The sequence below is a fragment of the Malaclemys terrapin genome, chromosome 1, assembly GCF_027887155.1.
Source record: "Malaclemys terrapin pileata isolate rMalTer1 chromosome 1, rMalTer1.hap1, whole genome shotgun sequence".
In the NCBI taxonomy this organism is placed as follows: Eukaryota; Metazoa; Chordata; order Testudines; family Emydidae; genus Malaclemys; species Malaclemys terrapin.
Genome location: NC_071505.1, coordinates 100,923,879 through 100,942,360, shown reverse-complemented (window position 1 = coordinate 100,942,360; position 18,482 = coordinate 100,923,879). Strand labels below are relative to the sequence as shown.

The 18,482-nt window shown below is 38.4% G+C and overlaps 1 protein-coding gene across 5 annotated transcripts in view; it reads left to right on the top strand.

The window, feature by feature from the left end:
- The window catches only part of PARPBP (PARP1 binding protein), a 108,715-nt gene that overhangs the window by 63,138 nt on the left and 27,095 nt on the right, over positions 1-18,482 (top strand). For all 5 annotated transcript variants that reach the window (XR_008445575.1, XM_054033302.1, XM_054033294.1 and 2 more), the window contains exons 7-9: positions 6,532-6,715; positions 10,613-10,791; positions 14,440-14,521. Coding sequence is in view for 4 of the 5 variants with exons in the window: in XM_054033302.1 (XP_053889277.1) it covers positions 6,532-6,715; positions 10,613-10,791; positions 14,440-14,521 (445 nt within the window). In the remaining variant the exon portion in view is untranslated. The remainder of the gene's footprint in view (positions 1-6,531; positions 6,716-10,612; positions 10,792-14,439; positions 14,522-18,482) is intronic.

Here is an 18,482-nt window from a genome sequence, read left to right as displayed (position 1 = left end):
CCTTCTCCTGCTACCCCAGCTTGAACTCCTGGCATTCTGAGCTGGCTTGACTCCTGACATCTGACTTGTGGTTCCTCACCTCCCGGAATCCAGACCCAGCTGACTCTTGACTCCTGTCTCATGACTACAGACTTTACCTTTGCCTACTAGGTCTGGCTGCCCATGACCTGGCCTGTGAAACACCCTTTCTGTGTCTTCCCCATTTGTATCCCACCTCTTTCTGCTTCTTTTTACATCTCTCTCCGGTTTCCTTGTCCTTTCTTTGTTTTCCCCCTCCTTCTGTCTCTTTTCATCTTCCTTTTGTTTTCACTAAACCATGGGGAAAAGTGTGCCTGTCAGCAGCAGGGTTTTTTGGGGGTGTGAGGAGAAGGCACTGAGTGGGCAGAGCAGGTGCAAAGCCTATGTCTGATTGCTCCCTGAACTGTCTAAGATGCTCTCTTCTTCTGTCTTCTGAGCATGGTATGGCTGAGACAGGAGTGAGTGGAGGGTGTGGGAACCGGCAACATGCCTTCCAAGTGGTTTGTAGTGGTACGGAGTGAAGTCTTCTTTGGTCAGTGAGCTGTCCAGGATTTTAGGACTATATTCACCTAGGACTGTGTTTAAAATCTCAGGGCAATCTTGCGGGAAAAACAGGACAACTTACAAATATACTGTTCTCTTACTACAAAATATGAAGCAACTTCCTAGTTCTTTTTTACCAGCAACATGTCAAAATACTTCTGCACTTTCTGCATACCTACGTGCACTCACTTTTCCTTGTATTTGATATTGTAGAATTGCTCTTCTGTCATTGACGATGTGATGGGTTAATACATTTATTTATGTACTGTTGTTTAAATAGACATTCAAATTTCAACTTACATTTCTTAACCAGCAACCTCTTCCATACAAATTCACAAACACTATAGTTTGGTCTAATTTCTACTACATCGTATTATGTATAGTTTGTTTGTTTCTTCTGCACTTTTTAACCATTCCATATTCTCCATTCTAGCTTTCTGTCCCTTAGCCAAAGTTCAGACTATCCTTCTCCCGCAACATTGACTCACAACCCTTAGCTCCTGGCTATACAGCAAGCTCCAATTTCAAAGCAACATGTGACTAGACCCCTGACCTCAGCTCTCTTACATAAGTGTTTTTTCTTCCCCACCTTGCCTCAAGCGTACCTCTAGACTAGGAAAAAATTTTACCCTACAAGTTTGTATCTCAAGGGAAGTTCCAGGTTCTTTTTCATTTTACTTCCCATACTACTGACTGAAGCTAGTAACTGTCTTTGATGGATCAGTTAGAAGACCTACTCTCCCTCCACTGAACCAGAAGAGAAGGGGCTGCTGTAAAGAGGTCTCTGGCTGTTAGCATGAATTTGTCCGTATTTATATATGAATGCATGCATTCACTCTAGTGTGACTATTTGAGTCACCGAAGCCTCAGTTAAATTTACATTCTTTTCTATAAAATATATTAGTCATCCTATTTACAGTAGCCCTTTAACAAAAACTATGAGGTAATATTCCAGATCCATTTTCAGTGTGAAAAATAACTTGTGCAGTTTTGTTAAACTAGTTTTCCTTAACCCAGGCCTTGTCATATTTGATGGGTGTATTGTAATTTTGGGCAAAAGCCGCTATTCCCTTAACCATGTTTCCCACTGTAATAACTTATTCATCAACCACCTCCATCTATATATGGGTAAATATTGTAGTTAAAATAATACCTTTCCCTCCATGGACTGGGTAGAGGCCATATTCTCTAAAGTCAACAGTTTTGGTAGTTTGACCCTTCTGTAATAAATTTTAAATCATCCATGAAATATAACTATTGAGGTAAAATCAACATTTGGGCAATGTATTCCAGCCTTGAATAAAACCAAATCTCAAAATGTAGAGTATTCTATTATAGTGTACTCTGGTTCAAAATGAAATAAATTATGGCACAATGTCTTAATGTACTCCGCACACACATTAGATTAGCACTTTATGCCTTGGCCTGTTTTTATAAATTCTAGTTGAAGAATGAATAAACTTTTCCTTTCATTGCTCCAGCTAGAATTTGTATATCTGATGGGGAACTGGAACTCTTTTCCTGGAAAGGACGGAGGAACATGGGCAGAAAGAGAGATTAAATGAACTTTACTATAAGTAGCAAATATTCTCTACCTCATGTCAATTAAGGATAAGAAAAAAAGTAGTATCGAATGTGATTTTACTGCTCCCCCCCCCATCCCACCTCCGAATAAAAACTGTGGAGTAATCAAGGATCACGTAAAGTAGGTAAACATTTGTGGGGAACTAAAAATATCAATAAACCTGTGATAAAGGTATACACATAAATATTGGAATTCTGTTCATTTGAATTAGCCAAATTCTTTATTTAAATGCTTGAGAAATATGTATATTTTTTTTTTTACATAAATTCAGGATTTTTGCAGTTAGAGGACTCAATCCAGCTAATAAAGACTGCTAACTTTAGATGGTTCTTTCATCTGTTTGTCTACCTTATGTACTTCAGGTTGATAACTGTAGTAAGGCCTATTCCATAAATACTGTAATCATAGTACATTTCTCATTGACAGTAAGCATTGCTTCTGGAGATGCCAATTAAACACTGTAAGGAATAAGCAGTTTGGCATGAAATTTCAAGAGAGTTGGCTAGCACTCCTAGTGTGTAAATCCTTCAAACACAGAATTTTCTTCAGCAATGCTCTGCTCTTACCTGTTAACTGCATTGGATGACATTTTTCTTTGGAATTTTCCATTTTTTGTGCTTAAATATGACTGTTTTTTGGAGCAAAGGTTCACCACCGTCTAGGAGATTTTTTTTTTTTTTTTTTTTAATATACTCTCCTGTCTAAAATAAGATAGCCCTTGACTTGTGGGCAGACTGACTCCACATGGGTGTTTCCCTTTGGCTACATCCAAGCATTATACTTAAACTTCTTGTAGTGGGTTAGCAGTTGTCCCTTTCCCTCTCTGGCTCAGTGGGAGGGCACTTCACCTCACTGCATCACTGGGATGTCGCCCACTAACGGAGAATTACAAATTGAACATAAGGGGCCCTGGTGGCGGGGGCAAGGCCAAGCAATATCATGGTCTAAGCCTCTCAGGCCAGGCAGAGCAAACAGTCTTAAGGGCTCAGGCCCTGCGGCAGGGCAGAGCAAACCAACAGTTTTAGGGAGCTCATGTCCTCAGGCAGGGGAAAGCTATAAGCAGTCTAGAGGCTCAGGTCTTCGGTCAGGGTAGAACAAACAGTCAGTCTATCACCTGATGTCGTGGCTCAGGCAGATGGCAGACAAACACAGGTCTCTTGGCCTAAGGTGGGGAGGCTGCCACCCCAGGGGTGAGGTTGGCGGCAGGAGGTAGGAGGACTCAGGCCCACCCTACTCCACCAGGTCCCAGTCTGGGGCCCTATCAGTGGCGGAGGGTTCCGCCACTGGGTCAGTGGGAATCCTACCACAACACACTGACTCGGGTTCTAACAGTTAAACTGGACCAACATCTGGTTTCCCTGGGCTACTTCCTACCATAGTCTGACTGAGGGGCTCCATAGTCCAGGAGTCCTCCATCTCCTTGGGGTATATGGCGAGTGGCAGTCCTGGAAGCTCTTCTCCTGGGTCAGTCTCGTGCAGCGCAGGTTCAGCTTCGGGGTTCTGCAGGGGACTGGAGACATATCTTTCCCTGGTTCAGACTCCACAGGGCTAACGGCTTCGCCTTTTACATTTCTTGTCCCACCATGTAGCTTATGTCATGGGGGTAAGCCTGGCCTGGCTCCACCCACTAGGGAATCAAAGAGTGGCTCCTCCCCCTTTGGCTCAGTGGGAGACCACTCCGCCTCACTACACTTCCACGAAGCAGATCTTTTATTCATTTTGATTTAAAGCTTGTAGTTCATTGTAAAATATAATACAGTTTTGACTATGATAAAATGAATAAGTATCTGTCCTCTACAAAAATTGAGACTAAGGATTGGGTGGCAAAGTAGGGCCTGAGTAGCAGGACAGAAGCAATCGGAGACTCAAGTTAACTTCTTTAGGGTTTATAATTTATTTATAGGACTCTTGATCAGTCGGATTAGTTCAAAACAGCAAAGTCCCTGGGCATATTCCTTCATGCAGTATAAACAAATCATCTCTTATCTAAGACTGAATATATATTCAGTCATCTCTTTCTGCCCTTCACCTCCCTTCACCCTCAGCCTCTTTAGCTTTTTTATTGTTTTGGGTGTGAACCTGAATAGGCTAAATTGCGTTTGATGGAGGCACTTCCAGGGAATTTGTAAACTCCTGTTGAAATTGAATGCACAAATGAAATGGTACTCCTCATAGGAACACTGTTTGGACAGTGTGTGTCAGGGATCTGAGACCCTTTTTGGAGGGTGTTGTCAATTTGTACACTTTCTTGGACTTCAGGAGTCTATAGCCCTGAATCCTGACAGTTTTCTGTAGAATAATTTTTCCCAGTGTTTCAGAATTCTGAGTCCAATGTATCAGAAGCTTACTTGCATGTGAAACTTTCTCTAAAATGAGAGATGTAGTTAGTCCATCCTCTGATTAAAAAAATTCTCATCAGTATGATGTAACATGCTGACAAATATGTCCAAAAGTTTAGAAGTCGGGAGCAGACGAAAGGAGGAAGTTATGGACCTGACCAGAATAGTACTCTTAAGTTGCATCAGACTGTGAAAAGCAAATTAAATTTAGACTTTGGTCAGTCTCAGATTAAAGGCAAGGTCAAAATAGAGAACTCTCTGACAGAGAAGCCGCCCATTAACTCTGCTGGAGTAGCTTCCAAAGCAAGTGTGAGAACTACCCCTGAAGAAAGCTCCTTCAGAGTCTGATTAAGAAGAATGCCAACTGGAAGGTTCTGGAAGCTGAGGTATTGGTGTTCATGTGCTAGCCACTACCACTGCATCAGAAGATCAAAAGTTTTGAGTTGTGGAGTTCTACCCTGTGTTTTCCTGAGAGCATGAGACCCAGGAGTGAGATTCTTATACAGATATTTTTAAAGACTGGGTCCTGTCTGCTCCCTGTTGATATGGAATGGTTTTTAAACTAAGTCTTCCCCCCACCAACCTCACATCACTACCAACTGGCAGCTCTATTTTGAGCCAATCAAAGATCTGAGGGGAAAAATAACCCTTTACTGGAAATAGTAAAGTTGAGGAAGGAAAGAGTAAACTAAACAGGAATATAAGTTGATTAAGGCTTGAAGGAAAAGATGAGAGTACCCAATACTGAAGAGAAAAGGACTAGAAAACAAATAGGCGTATCAATGAATGCAGAGGATTACAATAATGACTAAAATTGCCACACTACAGGATTCCTCTCTTAAAAATTGTCTCTGAAATAATGAATACTTAGTATAAATAGTTGATTTTTATAAAATGAGTAAGGAAATACTTGGGGAAAACTTTTGAACATAATCAAATCAGTAGCCATGGAGGACATGCATCCTGAGGTGATAAGAGAATTGGAAACAAAATTACCAAACCACAAACATATTTGAAAAGTGATGAAGATGTGGGATGGTATCTGAGGATTGGAAAACTGATTCTTTGACGTTATTTATTTCCTTAAACCTGAGCACTGGTAATAATTGTAGCCTGCCTCATTTTGTTTGCTCTCTGTACATCTCTGCCACTCATTTTAAATTCTGTTTAAACCTTTATTGGTATTTAATAATTTGGTACTGTTGAGGGGCCCCAAATCCATTGTGTTAGTTGCTGTGCAAACTGTTTAAGATATGATGCCTACTTCAAAGCTTCTCTAGCACAATCAGGAGTGCCCTCCATTCTTCATGAGTTCAAAACTTTTGTTTGTATAATTGGGAACATATATGCCTTCTTTTCTGGTCTTTCTATTAAAAACTGCTGAACTTGAGCCCTATTACATACTCTCATCTGTTACAATAGTATCTGTTATGCCAAAAGTGTGTGGATAATTCATAGTCAAATTTGTATTTCAGTATGTGCTCTCTGATTGTGGAGGAATCTTTCCTGCTCTGTTATGGAATGGGAAATTGTACACCTTTATAACAAATATCAGTGCTCAACTAGGCAATCTGATATTTTAGTTAAACTGAAAACAGACTGGTTGTTGGAAGGGCTTATGTGAAACAGAAATATATTTGCAAATGAAGTATTATGCCTTACTATTTAGTGGTTCAGTTCTCCTAGAACTTTGTCACACGCTCATGATCTATGAGTAAAACAGAAAGATGTGGATTTGCAGAAGATACTTTTATCAGAACTTTCTTTCCAGCCAAGATAGTTCCTCTTTGTCTTGTAGATCAGCGTACTCCAAATGTTGAATTGGTTACCTTTTTATTTTTCCTTTTGATTTTTCTAATCTTTAATATTTTAGTAAACTATTATGTCAAAGGATAGTATTTAATTGCACACTGCTGTTTTATTTAAAAGATCAAAGCTGTTCTCTGAACAGTTTTGATTAACTGTGAAGACTCTGTGTTCAGAACTAATAGGTGTATTAAAGCATTGCCAAGATTAATGTGGGGATGACTCTATGCCTATTTTCAGAATTGCAGGGGGGCGAATTCTATCAACAATCAAGATGCACTTGATAAAAGGCCGAAACAGTGGGGATCCATTCTGTCGAGCAGCAGAGGAAGTTTTACAAGATTTGGATTTGAGGATTAAAAATATTATCAATTCTCAACATGAAGCTGTGACTGCTAGCACCACTGGAATTAGTCCAGCCCGGGTAATGGGCCTCCTTTTGTTCTACTATATAGCTTTACAAGAAGGCCAATGTCTTTTTTAATAACTTGAAATACAGAATAATCTTTTTCCAATAATACAGAATAGTGTCATTTCCTGTGTAGCACAGTACACTTAAATTTGTTGAAAGACTCTTCTAAGTCCTTTAGGATTACAGTGTGGCTTTCAAAAAGCCATTCTACTTCAACTAAAAAATTCGTACATTAAAATGATAAACCTATTAAAATAGCTTTTTTTAAATGCAGTTTATTGTTCCCATTCATAACAGAGTTAGTAAAAATATTAAATATTTGTAAAATAACTCATCTGTTACTAATATGAATACAGTTAATTTTATCGGGGAATTTAAATGACAATTTATATTAAGATGCAGTTAAGGCTGAAAGTACATATAAGTAATTTAGGATAAAATACATTGATGACATAGTTATCTCAAAATCAATCAATATAAACGCCGAACACTCTACGTTAAATTTAAATCCAAACATGTTAAGATATAGTAATGCATATCCAAAGAACAATAACTCTGCTCTGTAGATACCATGCAATAATTATGATTATGATTACTATTTGTGGTTCCAGATTATATTGGTGATTTTTAAATTGACTTGTAAAGACTCATTAGATTTTTCTCTCTGTCTTGCTCTCCCCATTTCTCTCTCTCCCCCCCAAAAAAGCGGGGTATCGCTACAGTGCAGAGTTCAGGTTACTTAGGTGGTGAAACTGTGATTTCCATAATTTAAAATGTTTGGATTTCTTTTCAATTTAATATTAATTCTGAATTTTCCTGGTTTATAATGCTTTGTTTTGGGATCTCTTCAGTGCAGTAATAGGTAGTTATAGCCGTGTCGGTCCCAAGATATTAGAGAGACAAAGTGCGTGAGGTAATATCTTTTATTGGACCAACTTCTGTTGGTGAGATAGACAAGCTTTCGAGCACACATACCTCTTCTTTGTCACCCACTTTGTCTCTCTAACATCTCTGTAATGTATTTTACCATAGATTACTGATATGTACTCTCAACCTTAACTTCATCTTCATTTCAGTTTTGTCTAGGAATTTTCTTTGTTTAGTGTTCATGTATAAAATTTTAATTAAAAACATCAGAATGCTACCATTTGATATTCCTAATGATTTGAAGAGATACCTTAAATTTTCTACAGTTTTAACTTTTTGTGTCCAGATTGACCAATATGGAGTGGCTGCTTTGTGCCACTCTGAAGGAGCACAAGCAGCTAGAGTTTATATTGCATTTGCCTCTCTTTTCATGTTCCCCCCAGTTTCTACTTCTTGCCCCACTCTACGTTTCCCTGTGCAGTTTCCCCTTTACTCCTGTCCTCCATATTTTCCATATAAACACATCCTACTTCTCCCACCCACTGATTCTCTGCATGTGAACATTCTCTTCCTCTATCCTACCTTCGGAATAGATCTGGTGCAACAGGTAGCTTTTGAAAATAAATATTTAGGATTAATAGTCACTCTTGTTGTTTTTCATAACTGAAAGTTTTTCTGCCAGCGGAGGCTTCTGCATGAAATCTTATTATTCAGAAAAACTCTCAAAGAACTGTTATCTCAAAATGGCTGCCATCTCTCGTTGTTCTCAATGGAACATAAGGCATAGGTTGATGTCCCCTATCAACATGGCCACCATTTCCCTTGTTCCCTGCAGGAGAGAAGCCAAAGATGGTGGCACCCTATATTGTGAGGAAATGAAGAGGAATACTTGGGCCCATTGAGAAGAATGGGGAATAGAGGCCCTTCTCTAAATGGGCAACTGAGGGCAGCCTGTAATGTCAGTCCCTTTGAGAACATTGAGAGATTCAGCAATTTTGAAAAAGTGCAGTTTTTGGTGAAACTCTTTGTAGAAGAATATTATTCTTTAGTGTCTGCTGAAAAAATGTACAGTTAAGAATAATAGGGGCAAAATAGCCATTGATTCTTGAAAAAATTCAAATATAGCCTATGTTTTTATGAGTTCAATGTGGTTTTTTAACTGTATGGGAGACATGAAGCATCTGTATTCTGTGAAGATCTTTTTGGACAAAAAAGGCCTGACACTGGGTGCTATATTTCTTATAGGATTCACTAATAGATTCCATCATAAAGTCTCAGAAAAATAGGTTTTTTATTCATAGTAAGTGCTGTGATTTTTGGGGGGGGGGGGTATGCTGTATTTTTTGTACCTAACCAAGGTTAATCCCTTCTTTAAATGCAAAATTCAACTTCATTTTAACTATGGAGCCACAACTGGTGCTTTAACCCTATAGTATTGCTAGGAAGGCTGTCTGTCTAATTCATTTCTGAATAAAATGCACTTGAAAACAGTTGCCTTGCAGCAAACAGATACAAAACTTTTAACCTGGCAATATTTTTCTTTGCCATATCTCGATGTTGTGGGAATCCCTGGGCTTCAGCTAAATAATTATTCCACAGGGGAGGAAGCTTTGCTTTAATTTAATTATGTGAAGCCTGAATTAATGGTTAATGGGAATTTTCATCACTTTCTGAGAAGTTTACTATTCTGGCCAGAATTTGGTTATTGTGACCTGGATTGATCAATATAGGACCTGGAGTAGCAGAAAGTCATTCATGAGAGACTAGTCTATTTATTTTGGAGGCAGGAAGAAGTGGGCCAATGGCATAGCTTTAACAAGCATCAGAGAAATTATGCTTGCATGTGGCTGCTTTTTCCATTTAAGTCTGAATGCCTTAATTTGTAGTGGAGCTTTTTTTAGTCTGTGTTCATAGTTATAGTCGAGACTGTTCTTTTTTGCAGTTTTCACAGTAAAACAGTTGTGTCATGACACAACATGATATTGTACAAAAGTGATTATGTGATAATGTAATGGCTGAGTTGGCTCAGAATAAAATTTTAGGGAAGTTAAATGGTACTGAAATAGACAATTCTGTTTTAATTTTAGGTGACAACCATAGCTGTAGTTGCTATTTCTGTTTACTAGTTTTGTTAACTTATAGTAAATGTCTGACATATAGATTGCTATACTTCTTGAAAGATAGATACACTAACTGATGTAATCAGGTAGATAGAAGAATAGAATTTGATTTATTCAAGGAGATTGTTTAAGATTAGTTAACTGATTCTATAAATTCTGTTGCTACTTATCCTATCTTTTAGAATAAATTTAAACTGCAGTGTGTTTTTTACATGTAAACAAGAAACCCTGTGGTTTTAAAAATCTACTACTGTACATTTAAAAAAAAAACCCTAAACTTCTGTACAGGATTGTTACTTTTTTTTTAACTTTCTATTTTTTTTTATATCAGCCCTGCAATTCTTGCAGTACCACAGTGGTTATGAAGTTCTACATCTCTGCTGCTGAGAGCAGCATTGAGCATTTCCAGATGTAGATTATTTTCTTTGAGAACTTCTCCATTGTTGTGGAAAATCCTGAGGGATCTATTTTATGCCAATCTGGAGGCTGTTGTACCTAACACACTTCTGGTCAGGTCTGTGAAAAGAGTTGGCTGATTGGTGTTAGACTGTCCCAGAATGTATCTTTGTGGCCCACAGCACTCAAGAATACGTGATGGGGAACTGTTCATTTTCTTCCCAACCTAACTTCTGTAGTGCAGTCTCATTGCCCAGACTCCGATATTTATCTGTGTATCTTATTAAGCTCATGCTTCCATCTAGCAATTAGCTAAATATCACTAATTGCCTGGGGTTAGGAGGAAAATTTGCTTTCGTAGGTTATTCCATAATTGTCTGTGGGCGATTTGTTGCACCTTCTTCTGAAGCACCTGGCTGCTGTTGAAGATGGATTCCTTGTTGATTGGTTTGATGTATTGTAGCATTTCTTATTATATGCTCCTATTAATATTTATTTAGATGGAATAATTTCTATTTACTTTCAGCCAAAATTACATGTCATAAACCATGGCACTGCCTACTGTGGCAGAGAAACTGTGATGGCCTTACTAGCTCTTTTGGATGAAGAAGCTGCCAATCTTCCTACCAAAAACAAAGCAGAACTATTATATGGTGATGAAAATGTAACTCCATTTGGAATCACCTCTGTCTTAACACTCTTTAGGTGAGTACTAGTAAATCTATAAAATAAAACAAACCCTTGTAATAAATGGTCTGCAGAACAAGAATAATGTTCTTGCTTATACAAAGCAAATTACTTAGTAGCAAACTAAGACATGTATTGTCAATTTTGCTGTCAACTTTTTAGTTTCCATTTTTTGTTGTTTACTCAGTATATCTCATTTTCACTTTCACTTCATTTGAGAATAGTGTGTTCATAGCTCAAAAAACATAATTTTAACACTAGCAACTTACTCAAAGAAGTGAATCTACCACACTAAACGGTCACTTTAAGTAAAAGTAAGAAACTTTACACAAACTGAGGGATTCTTTTTGCTAAAATACTGGAAATCACATTTATTTCCTTTTTTTCCTTTCCTCCCTCCAGATTCTAAAATCCCTTAACAATTTGTACTTCTGTAGCACCTTTATTCTGAGGTTCTCAATTGCTTTACAAACAATAAAACTCTCAACATTGTGTGATAGGTAAGGGATCACTTCATCCTCCACCTAAAGACAGTCACTTCTGGGGTATAATACTGTTTGTAAGTTCTTATAAAAACATCAAGGAGTCTGGTGGCACCTTAAAGACTAACTGATTTATTTGGGCATAAGCTTTCGTGGGTAAAAACCTCACTTCACCAAATAAATCTGTTAGTCTTTAAGGTGCCACCAGACTCCTTGTTGTTTTTATAGATACAGACTAACACAGCTACCCCCGATACTTAAGTTCTTATGTTATAAAAATGTTTTACCTGTGTGGTGAAATGTATCACTTTCCTCAAAAATACCATATTCTACTAATCTAGAACACTACCAATACATTTGCAATCCAGGTTGGTCACTGGTAGAAACATAGGAAATATTAAACCTTACTATAGTTTGCCATCTTATTTGTTAATTTAAAATTCTCAATTTTAGTATCAAATGACTTGGTTCTAAGTATTTTCTGAATTTTAACAAATTTATTTGTTGTGTCAAGAGATTTCATTATTTTTTATACTGAAAGGTCCCAAAAATCTGTTTAAACTTTATGGTCAGCTGTGTCTGGGATCTGACCACTTTCCAGAAAACTGTGTTTATTTTTAGAGCCAAGGTTGGAAGAGAAAATTAACGTGTTTCATGTATGAAACTTTGAGAGATTCAGATCATTTCTCTTTATCCCTCCCCTATAGCTCTGTGTTGGCCTTGACAGAGCTTTCAGTTTAAATGGTTAGACTGGATGGTTCCAGGGCTTTATCTTTTGATTCTTAAACTTGGCAAGAAGTTCAAAATGAAAAAAACCTTCCACAGAGGTACTGGTAAGGAGTGGTTACAATCTCCTTTATCTGATCTTGATAGTGTTTTGTTTCTGGCATCTATGTATCTTTTGGCACTGAAAGTACCAACATTAACAATAAATCATCAAAAATATTTTAGAATTTTCCAGACAAAGTGAGATTTTTCTCACTGAATCAGTCTCTTCTGTGTATACTGCAAATCTGACAGAAGATGTTTCATCCTTCCCTTATTATATGGATCCCTGCTGCTCTCCACTGGCGACTATATTGAAACAATTTCTTGTATGTATATATTCTTGGAGTGCAAATACTTAAGAAAAATAAGGGGTGGTTGTAATTATTGTGAAGTCTTATTGATGACAGAAAAGGGTTACCTGCTGTTTCCCATAGCATTTTCAGCTTTTCTTTTTTAGCCACCGGAGAAAATGCATTGAAGATAATATCAAAATAAGGAGACTGCTCCAGTTAGGGCTACTATCTGTGTTTTTTAGGGTAAATTTGGAATGAACGTAGACTAAATATTTCCATAATTTATTAAGAAAATGTACACAATTCTTTCTTGTCTGGCTTCCCTGCCTCATTGATAAGCCTTCAAGGTCCTACGTAACTTTGCTTCTCCCAGTTTTCTATTGTCAAAGTTATGTTGCTACTCCCATCCCCTTCATTCCATCAGGATTGTTGATTTGGCATTCCATTTGTCTACTTCTCCCATAACTGTTTCTGTGCTTTCTTCCATGTTGCCTCCTACTCATCAAATGTCCTTCTGTGATGGGGTGCCTGGCCCACACTGGGCTTTAAGGGGTTAATAGAGCCCTTGGGAGGCTGCACAGGAGGCAGCCATCAGGGATGGGCTGCAAGGAGCAGCCAGTCGGGGTCAGGCTGGCCCATATAAGAAGAGCTGCAGAGCAGCTTCAGTCACTCCCTGGAGCTTGAGAAGGGAGGAGGAAGACTGGCTGCCTTGCAGGCTGAAGGCAGCAAGCACTCTGGACAGATCAGGACTGCAGGCAGAGACCTGGGGAGCTAAAGACAGCTTCTGGCGGGCTGCAGGGATCTGCAGGCTGAGTCCCTGAGGCAAGGGCAAAGAGCGTGCTGGGGCCGCAGGGAAGTGGCCCAGAGAGATCTAAAGAGGAGTTGGAGGGTACGCAGCAAGAAGCTACCATCTACAGGGTTCCTGGTCTGGCACCTGGAGTAATGGGCAAACCTGGGACCCCTCCTCTCCAATTGCCCATGGGGAAATGACGGAACTCTGGACTGCAGTTGCCACTGAGGAAAGTGGCTGGACAGATATTGCAGAGCTCCCAAAAGGGGGGAACTCAGAATGTAACTTGGCCAGAGGGCTGTGTCACTGAAGGGGATGCCACAGTACTGGGAGTGATGTGGGTGTCAGAGCAGAAGTGATGGAGGCGAGGCACCATCAGAAGAGGGTACACTGGCAAGAACAGCTAATTCCCACGACAGCCAGTAGGAGGCGTTGGAGTGGTGAGTCGCACCCCATGACACCTTCCTATAGTGGTCTGCAAAGCTACTAATATCCTGAAGACCCACTTTTTGTAGGCATTGTGGAAGGAACTCACTGAGCTAGAAAAGCTACTAATGTTGGCAATTCATCTTGCCAAATTTGTACCTCATCTTGCAGAAGTCTTGGCACAGCTAAAAGCATCTCAAAGAGACTCAGATCTTCAGGGGAACACCTAGAAAGGTTCCGTCTCTGCTGAAATGAAACCGCTACTTGTCAGAGCAGGCACATTGGCTGACAGTGATAATAAAGAGGTAACCATTAGGTGTATATTTCCAAGCAAAGAAGAGATTTTGTTACTGTAAGAAGCAAAACCACTTGTGTATGCATCCAAGTCTTGTGTCAATGGAAATGAACTATGCACAAACTGAAAAATAGAAGTGTCATTGTCTGTGAGAACTTCCATCAAAGTGTGGGTGGATGAGAGAGAGAGAGAGAGAGACAGAGACAGACAGACAGAAGTTACTATGGAGACTGACCAGAAGCCTTTGAAGACAATCATGGGAAGAAACTTCCTGTAGCACTGCCAATGCCACAAGTAACAATGATGTGCCTGCAGAATCACAACTTTGTGGTTAAACTTAAATCCTAACAGCATATGCTGGTTGCTGAAACCTTAAGTCAGAAATTTTATTGTACTTCCCATCAGTACTTCACATGCACACAGGGTGTTTTTTTTTCAGGGTGGGGACGTGCGGGAGAGGGGCAGGAGAAAGGATAGAGGAACAGAAGCTTGGATTCCTCCATTCTCCCTGTTTCTGAGGAGCTCTTAAGCTTAGGAATTTTTGTTACAAAATGCTGAAGTGTAATTAGTTAAAACTTTATCCCCCCCCCCCTTTTTTTTTTTTAAATGTAGATCTCCAGCACAATCCACTGGGTCTTCTCCAAAACCTCTCAGACAACGTATTAAAACATCTGTTGGTGAAAGAAAAATTAAGGTGTTGTATGGTTGTTTTATATAATATTATAATATATATTGTATGAATGTAATATAATAATATTTTTGTGTTATGCATTCAGTCTCTCTCTCTCACACATGCATGTGCACACACATGCACACACACACTTTATTTGTGTGTGTGTGTGTGTGTGTGTGTAAATAATATTAATACATATTGGTAATTTTTACCAAAATCCCAATTTGAAAAAGGATTCCATAAATGAAGAAGCATATTGGTGATTACGTTAGTTATATCTCCTTAAAGAGGAAGCAATATAGACATAGGCCTGACTAGAAGAGTGACATGATAAATGAGAACAGCAACATTTGTAGGAAAAAGAGGCTTAAAAAATGACGACAAACACATGCTCCTTAACTCTTAATTTTGCATTCCTGCTAAATTGGGCTCTGCCAAAGAGCAATAATGGAATTTTTCAGTATCGTTTTATGGGCATCTTTTTATGTTTCTAATTTCCAAAATCCTGTTACAAAGCAAGAATTTTCTCTGAACAAGAAACTTAAATACTTAACATTAAAAACTTAAATTCTATATCTTGTTGTGTTGTTCAGACAGAAATCTTACTTTATAATAGTGAGTTATATTGTTAGAAACATCATTTAGGAGAATGTCTTTAACAGCACTGAATGCTTTTTTAGCAGAAGTGCAAAATTTAGTCTGTGTTGGGACTATGTCAGGATTAATCCCTCACATTTGGATGTTGGGAGCTAAATGAAAGTTGGCCATCTAAGTTCTGGCAGATGGGTTCTAGCAATAGATGAGGAAATAAATTAGATCAATTTTAATAGATGAAGAAAGAATATAGCAGTATTATCAATTTGTGGTAGATGTACTTATTTAGCAATAGAGCAAACAGTAGACTAGCATAACTAAAAGTAACTTTCCATAAGTGGGGAATAATTTTTACACAATATATATTTGGGGTGTGTGGGGAAGAAACAAAACAATCACCCCCTCCTAGTGCCAAAATGAATTAACTTGGCATGTTGGAGCAATGTTTAGTTATTCACAGGGTGCAGCCTAGTGCATGTAGTCCTCTGTGACATAATTTTATCGGGGGTCTCAACCTCAGGTAGATTTATTGGGTTTTCAGTACAATTCCTTGTGGAACTAAAATAAAGCAAACCATCAAACTTGAAGCATGTCTGTATCCTAAATATTCTATTTACGAAGCATAAATTATAATGCAAAATATTCAGACAAATGTAAGTTTGTTGGCTAAAGACTACCTACAATCAAGTCTCTTATTTTAGGGGTGAAAGGGCAAACAAATTGGCATCTTATAGTAGTAGTGATCTACTGTATTATTTTTAGAATGTATACGGCCTCTTTTTACATTGATACTTCATAGTTACAGGACCAGCAGCTACTGTAGCTGCAGAGAATTGGCACAGAATATATAGGGGGTTATTTAAAGTAAAATTTACTCTTCTGTCTCATCACATACTAAGCATTTAACAATTAAATATTAGAGCATCACTAAGAAGAGTTTTATACATATTTCAATAAGTCAGTAATTACTTAGGAGTTGTTTTTTCATTAATGCTTCTCCTCAGGAGCTTTTTAAGAAGTGCAAATTTGGTTTTCTCCCCAAATGGTCTAATATATTATATTGCACTTAAAAGCATCTGTCTATGGGCTTGTCTATACAGAGCAGTAATACAAAGTACAGGAATGTGATTTCTAAATCTTGCTGACATGGTGTGCATTAATTGGTTCATGTAGACCCTGCTGGTGTGAACTAAAATTCCCTGCTGAGCTTTAATGTAATACTGTGTAATAAAGATCTCTAAGAAAATCTGGTAAACGAAAAGTGGAACACTTGCATGCACTAATTTTTGAAAAGAAATGTATCCTCCAAAGCAGTTGTTTACCAAAGCATCCCTATAGGCAGTTCTGAATAAAACTACAGATTTCTAAGTTTGAAACCTGGAGCAAAGTGAGTGTGTGTGTGTGTGTGTGTGTGTGTGTGTGTGTGTGTGTGTGGTTTAAAAAAATACAGATAGTGGACAAAGCAACTAGGTTATTGTAGATTTGTGATTTTGGAGTAAAAATCTGTGGAGAGTTTCCATTGTGCCAAATTTCAGCTGAATGAGTTAGCTAAATGTAAGTGAAAGCATGAAGAATAATGCAGTATATTTTGGGTCATGTTAGTCCTATAGCTGCTTTGCAATTCAGGACGGGGGCAGAAGACGCAGAAATGTTTGCACATCCCATTCCTGAAGAGTTATTGGAGGTGGTACAAAAAGACCAAACATTCCTCAAGAGGAGATCTAGTGAGGAAGTATGCCTATTATTCTTGACTCCTTAAAGGAAGAGGAGAAAGTATGCTCCTGCTCATCCTCCCTACCAGACTTGCAAGAGCTGGTAAGGATAAGAGATACTTCCATCTCCTGCATCTTCCTCTGGGGAAAAAAAAAAAAAGAGGCAGATCAAATATCTAAACATTCTCAAAGTTCATGTTTAGTCTGAAAGATCTAAGAAATTTTGTCAGGTGGGAAAGAGGATTATTAATTGATCTAGACTAATTCATTCAGTCCTATTTTTGAGGTACATTGAATCATGCAGTTATGTTGCTTAGAAAGGTGTAAGTGCTCTTTGGGCTGGATTGTGCCTGCCTTATTTTCCCTGACTTCAGTGGGGTTATTTGTATGACTATCTACTCATCAGTGTGAGTAAGGTGGTCAAAGTCTGACTTCTAGCAATTAGGTGCTACAAAGACTTAGGCCCATAGGCAACCTTACTTGAAGACTGCTTACCTCTTCCTCGGGCTACTCTTGCCTCTGTTTCCTTTGGTAAGGGGGCTCCTTTTTGAGAAGCCAAGCTTTCTCTTTAGTTCTTTTTCTCTTACCTGTAGTTCTTTACTTAGTGGTCAGAGTGAGGTGTTCATAATTCTGTATGATGGTTTTTGGATTGGGTTTGGTCCTTGGATGAATTCTTTTAATAGATTCATAGTGGATTTCTTTTTTCATTGAAGAAAAACCTCATTTTCTATTTGTGGATCACACAGGTAAATCTGGGGTTGAGATTTTACCAGAGAAGAATGAACATGGAATGAGAGTTTAGGTACCTTTGAGAGTGATCTGTGGTAGTCCTTACTCTGCTAAGATAATTGTGTGATGACTGCTTCTAAAACAACTTCAGATATTTCTTCTATGATAATTCTCATGGAAGGCAATTAGCTTCTAACGTCTAGTTGAATCTGGTAGGAATAGAAACAGTGGATATAGGTGACAAGAGTTTAGCCAAATAATGCTTGTTTTAGAATACTATCGTTCTTCTTCTCCTATACCCTTCCCTTCAACCAGCGATTGTAATATGGAGTGTGTATATATATATATATGTAAGGGCAACTCTATTATCTGGTATTAATTGTAGTGACTATGTCCATGTTTTAACAGGGATATTAGCTAATATTAAATATGTTGCAATAAAGTTAGCATTGTAAGCAGTGCTTCAGTCTTAAAAAAAAGAACTGCTGGAACTCATGAAAAGGTCATCTTCTGGGCTTGCTTCAGAAGGAGAGATGACAGGGTAACAAGCCTTGTGGATGCGGGGAAGTCGTAGACATGGTATATCTTGACTTTACTAAAGCTTTTGATACTGTCTCGCATGACCTTATCATAAACAAACTAGGGAAATGCAACCTAGATGGAGCTACTATAAGGTGAGTGCAAAACTGGTTGGAAAACCGTTCCCAGGGAGTAGTTATCAGCTGTTCAGTCATGCTGGAAGGGCATAAGGAGGGGGGTCCCGCAGGGATCAGTTCTGGGTCCGTTTCTGTTTATTATCTTTATCTAAGATTTAGATAATGGCATAGAGAATACACTTATAAAATTTGTGGACAATACCAAGCTGGGAAGAGTTGCAAGTGCTTTGGAGGATAGGATTAAAATTCAAAATGATCTGGACAAACTGGAGAAATGGTCTGAAGTAAATA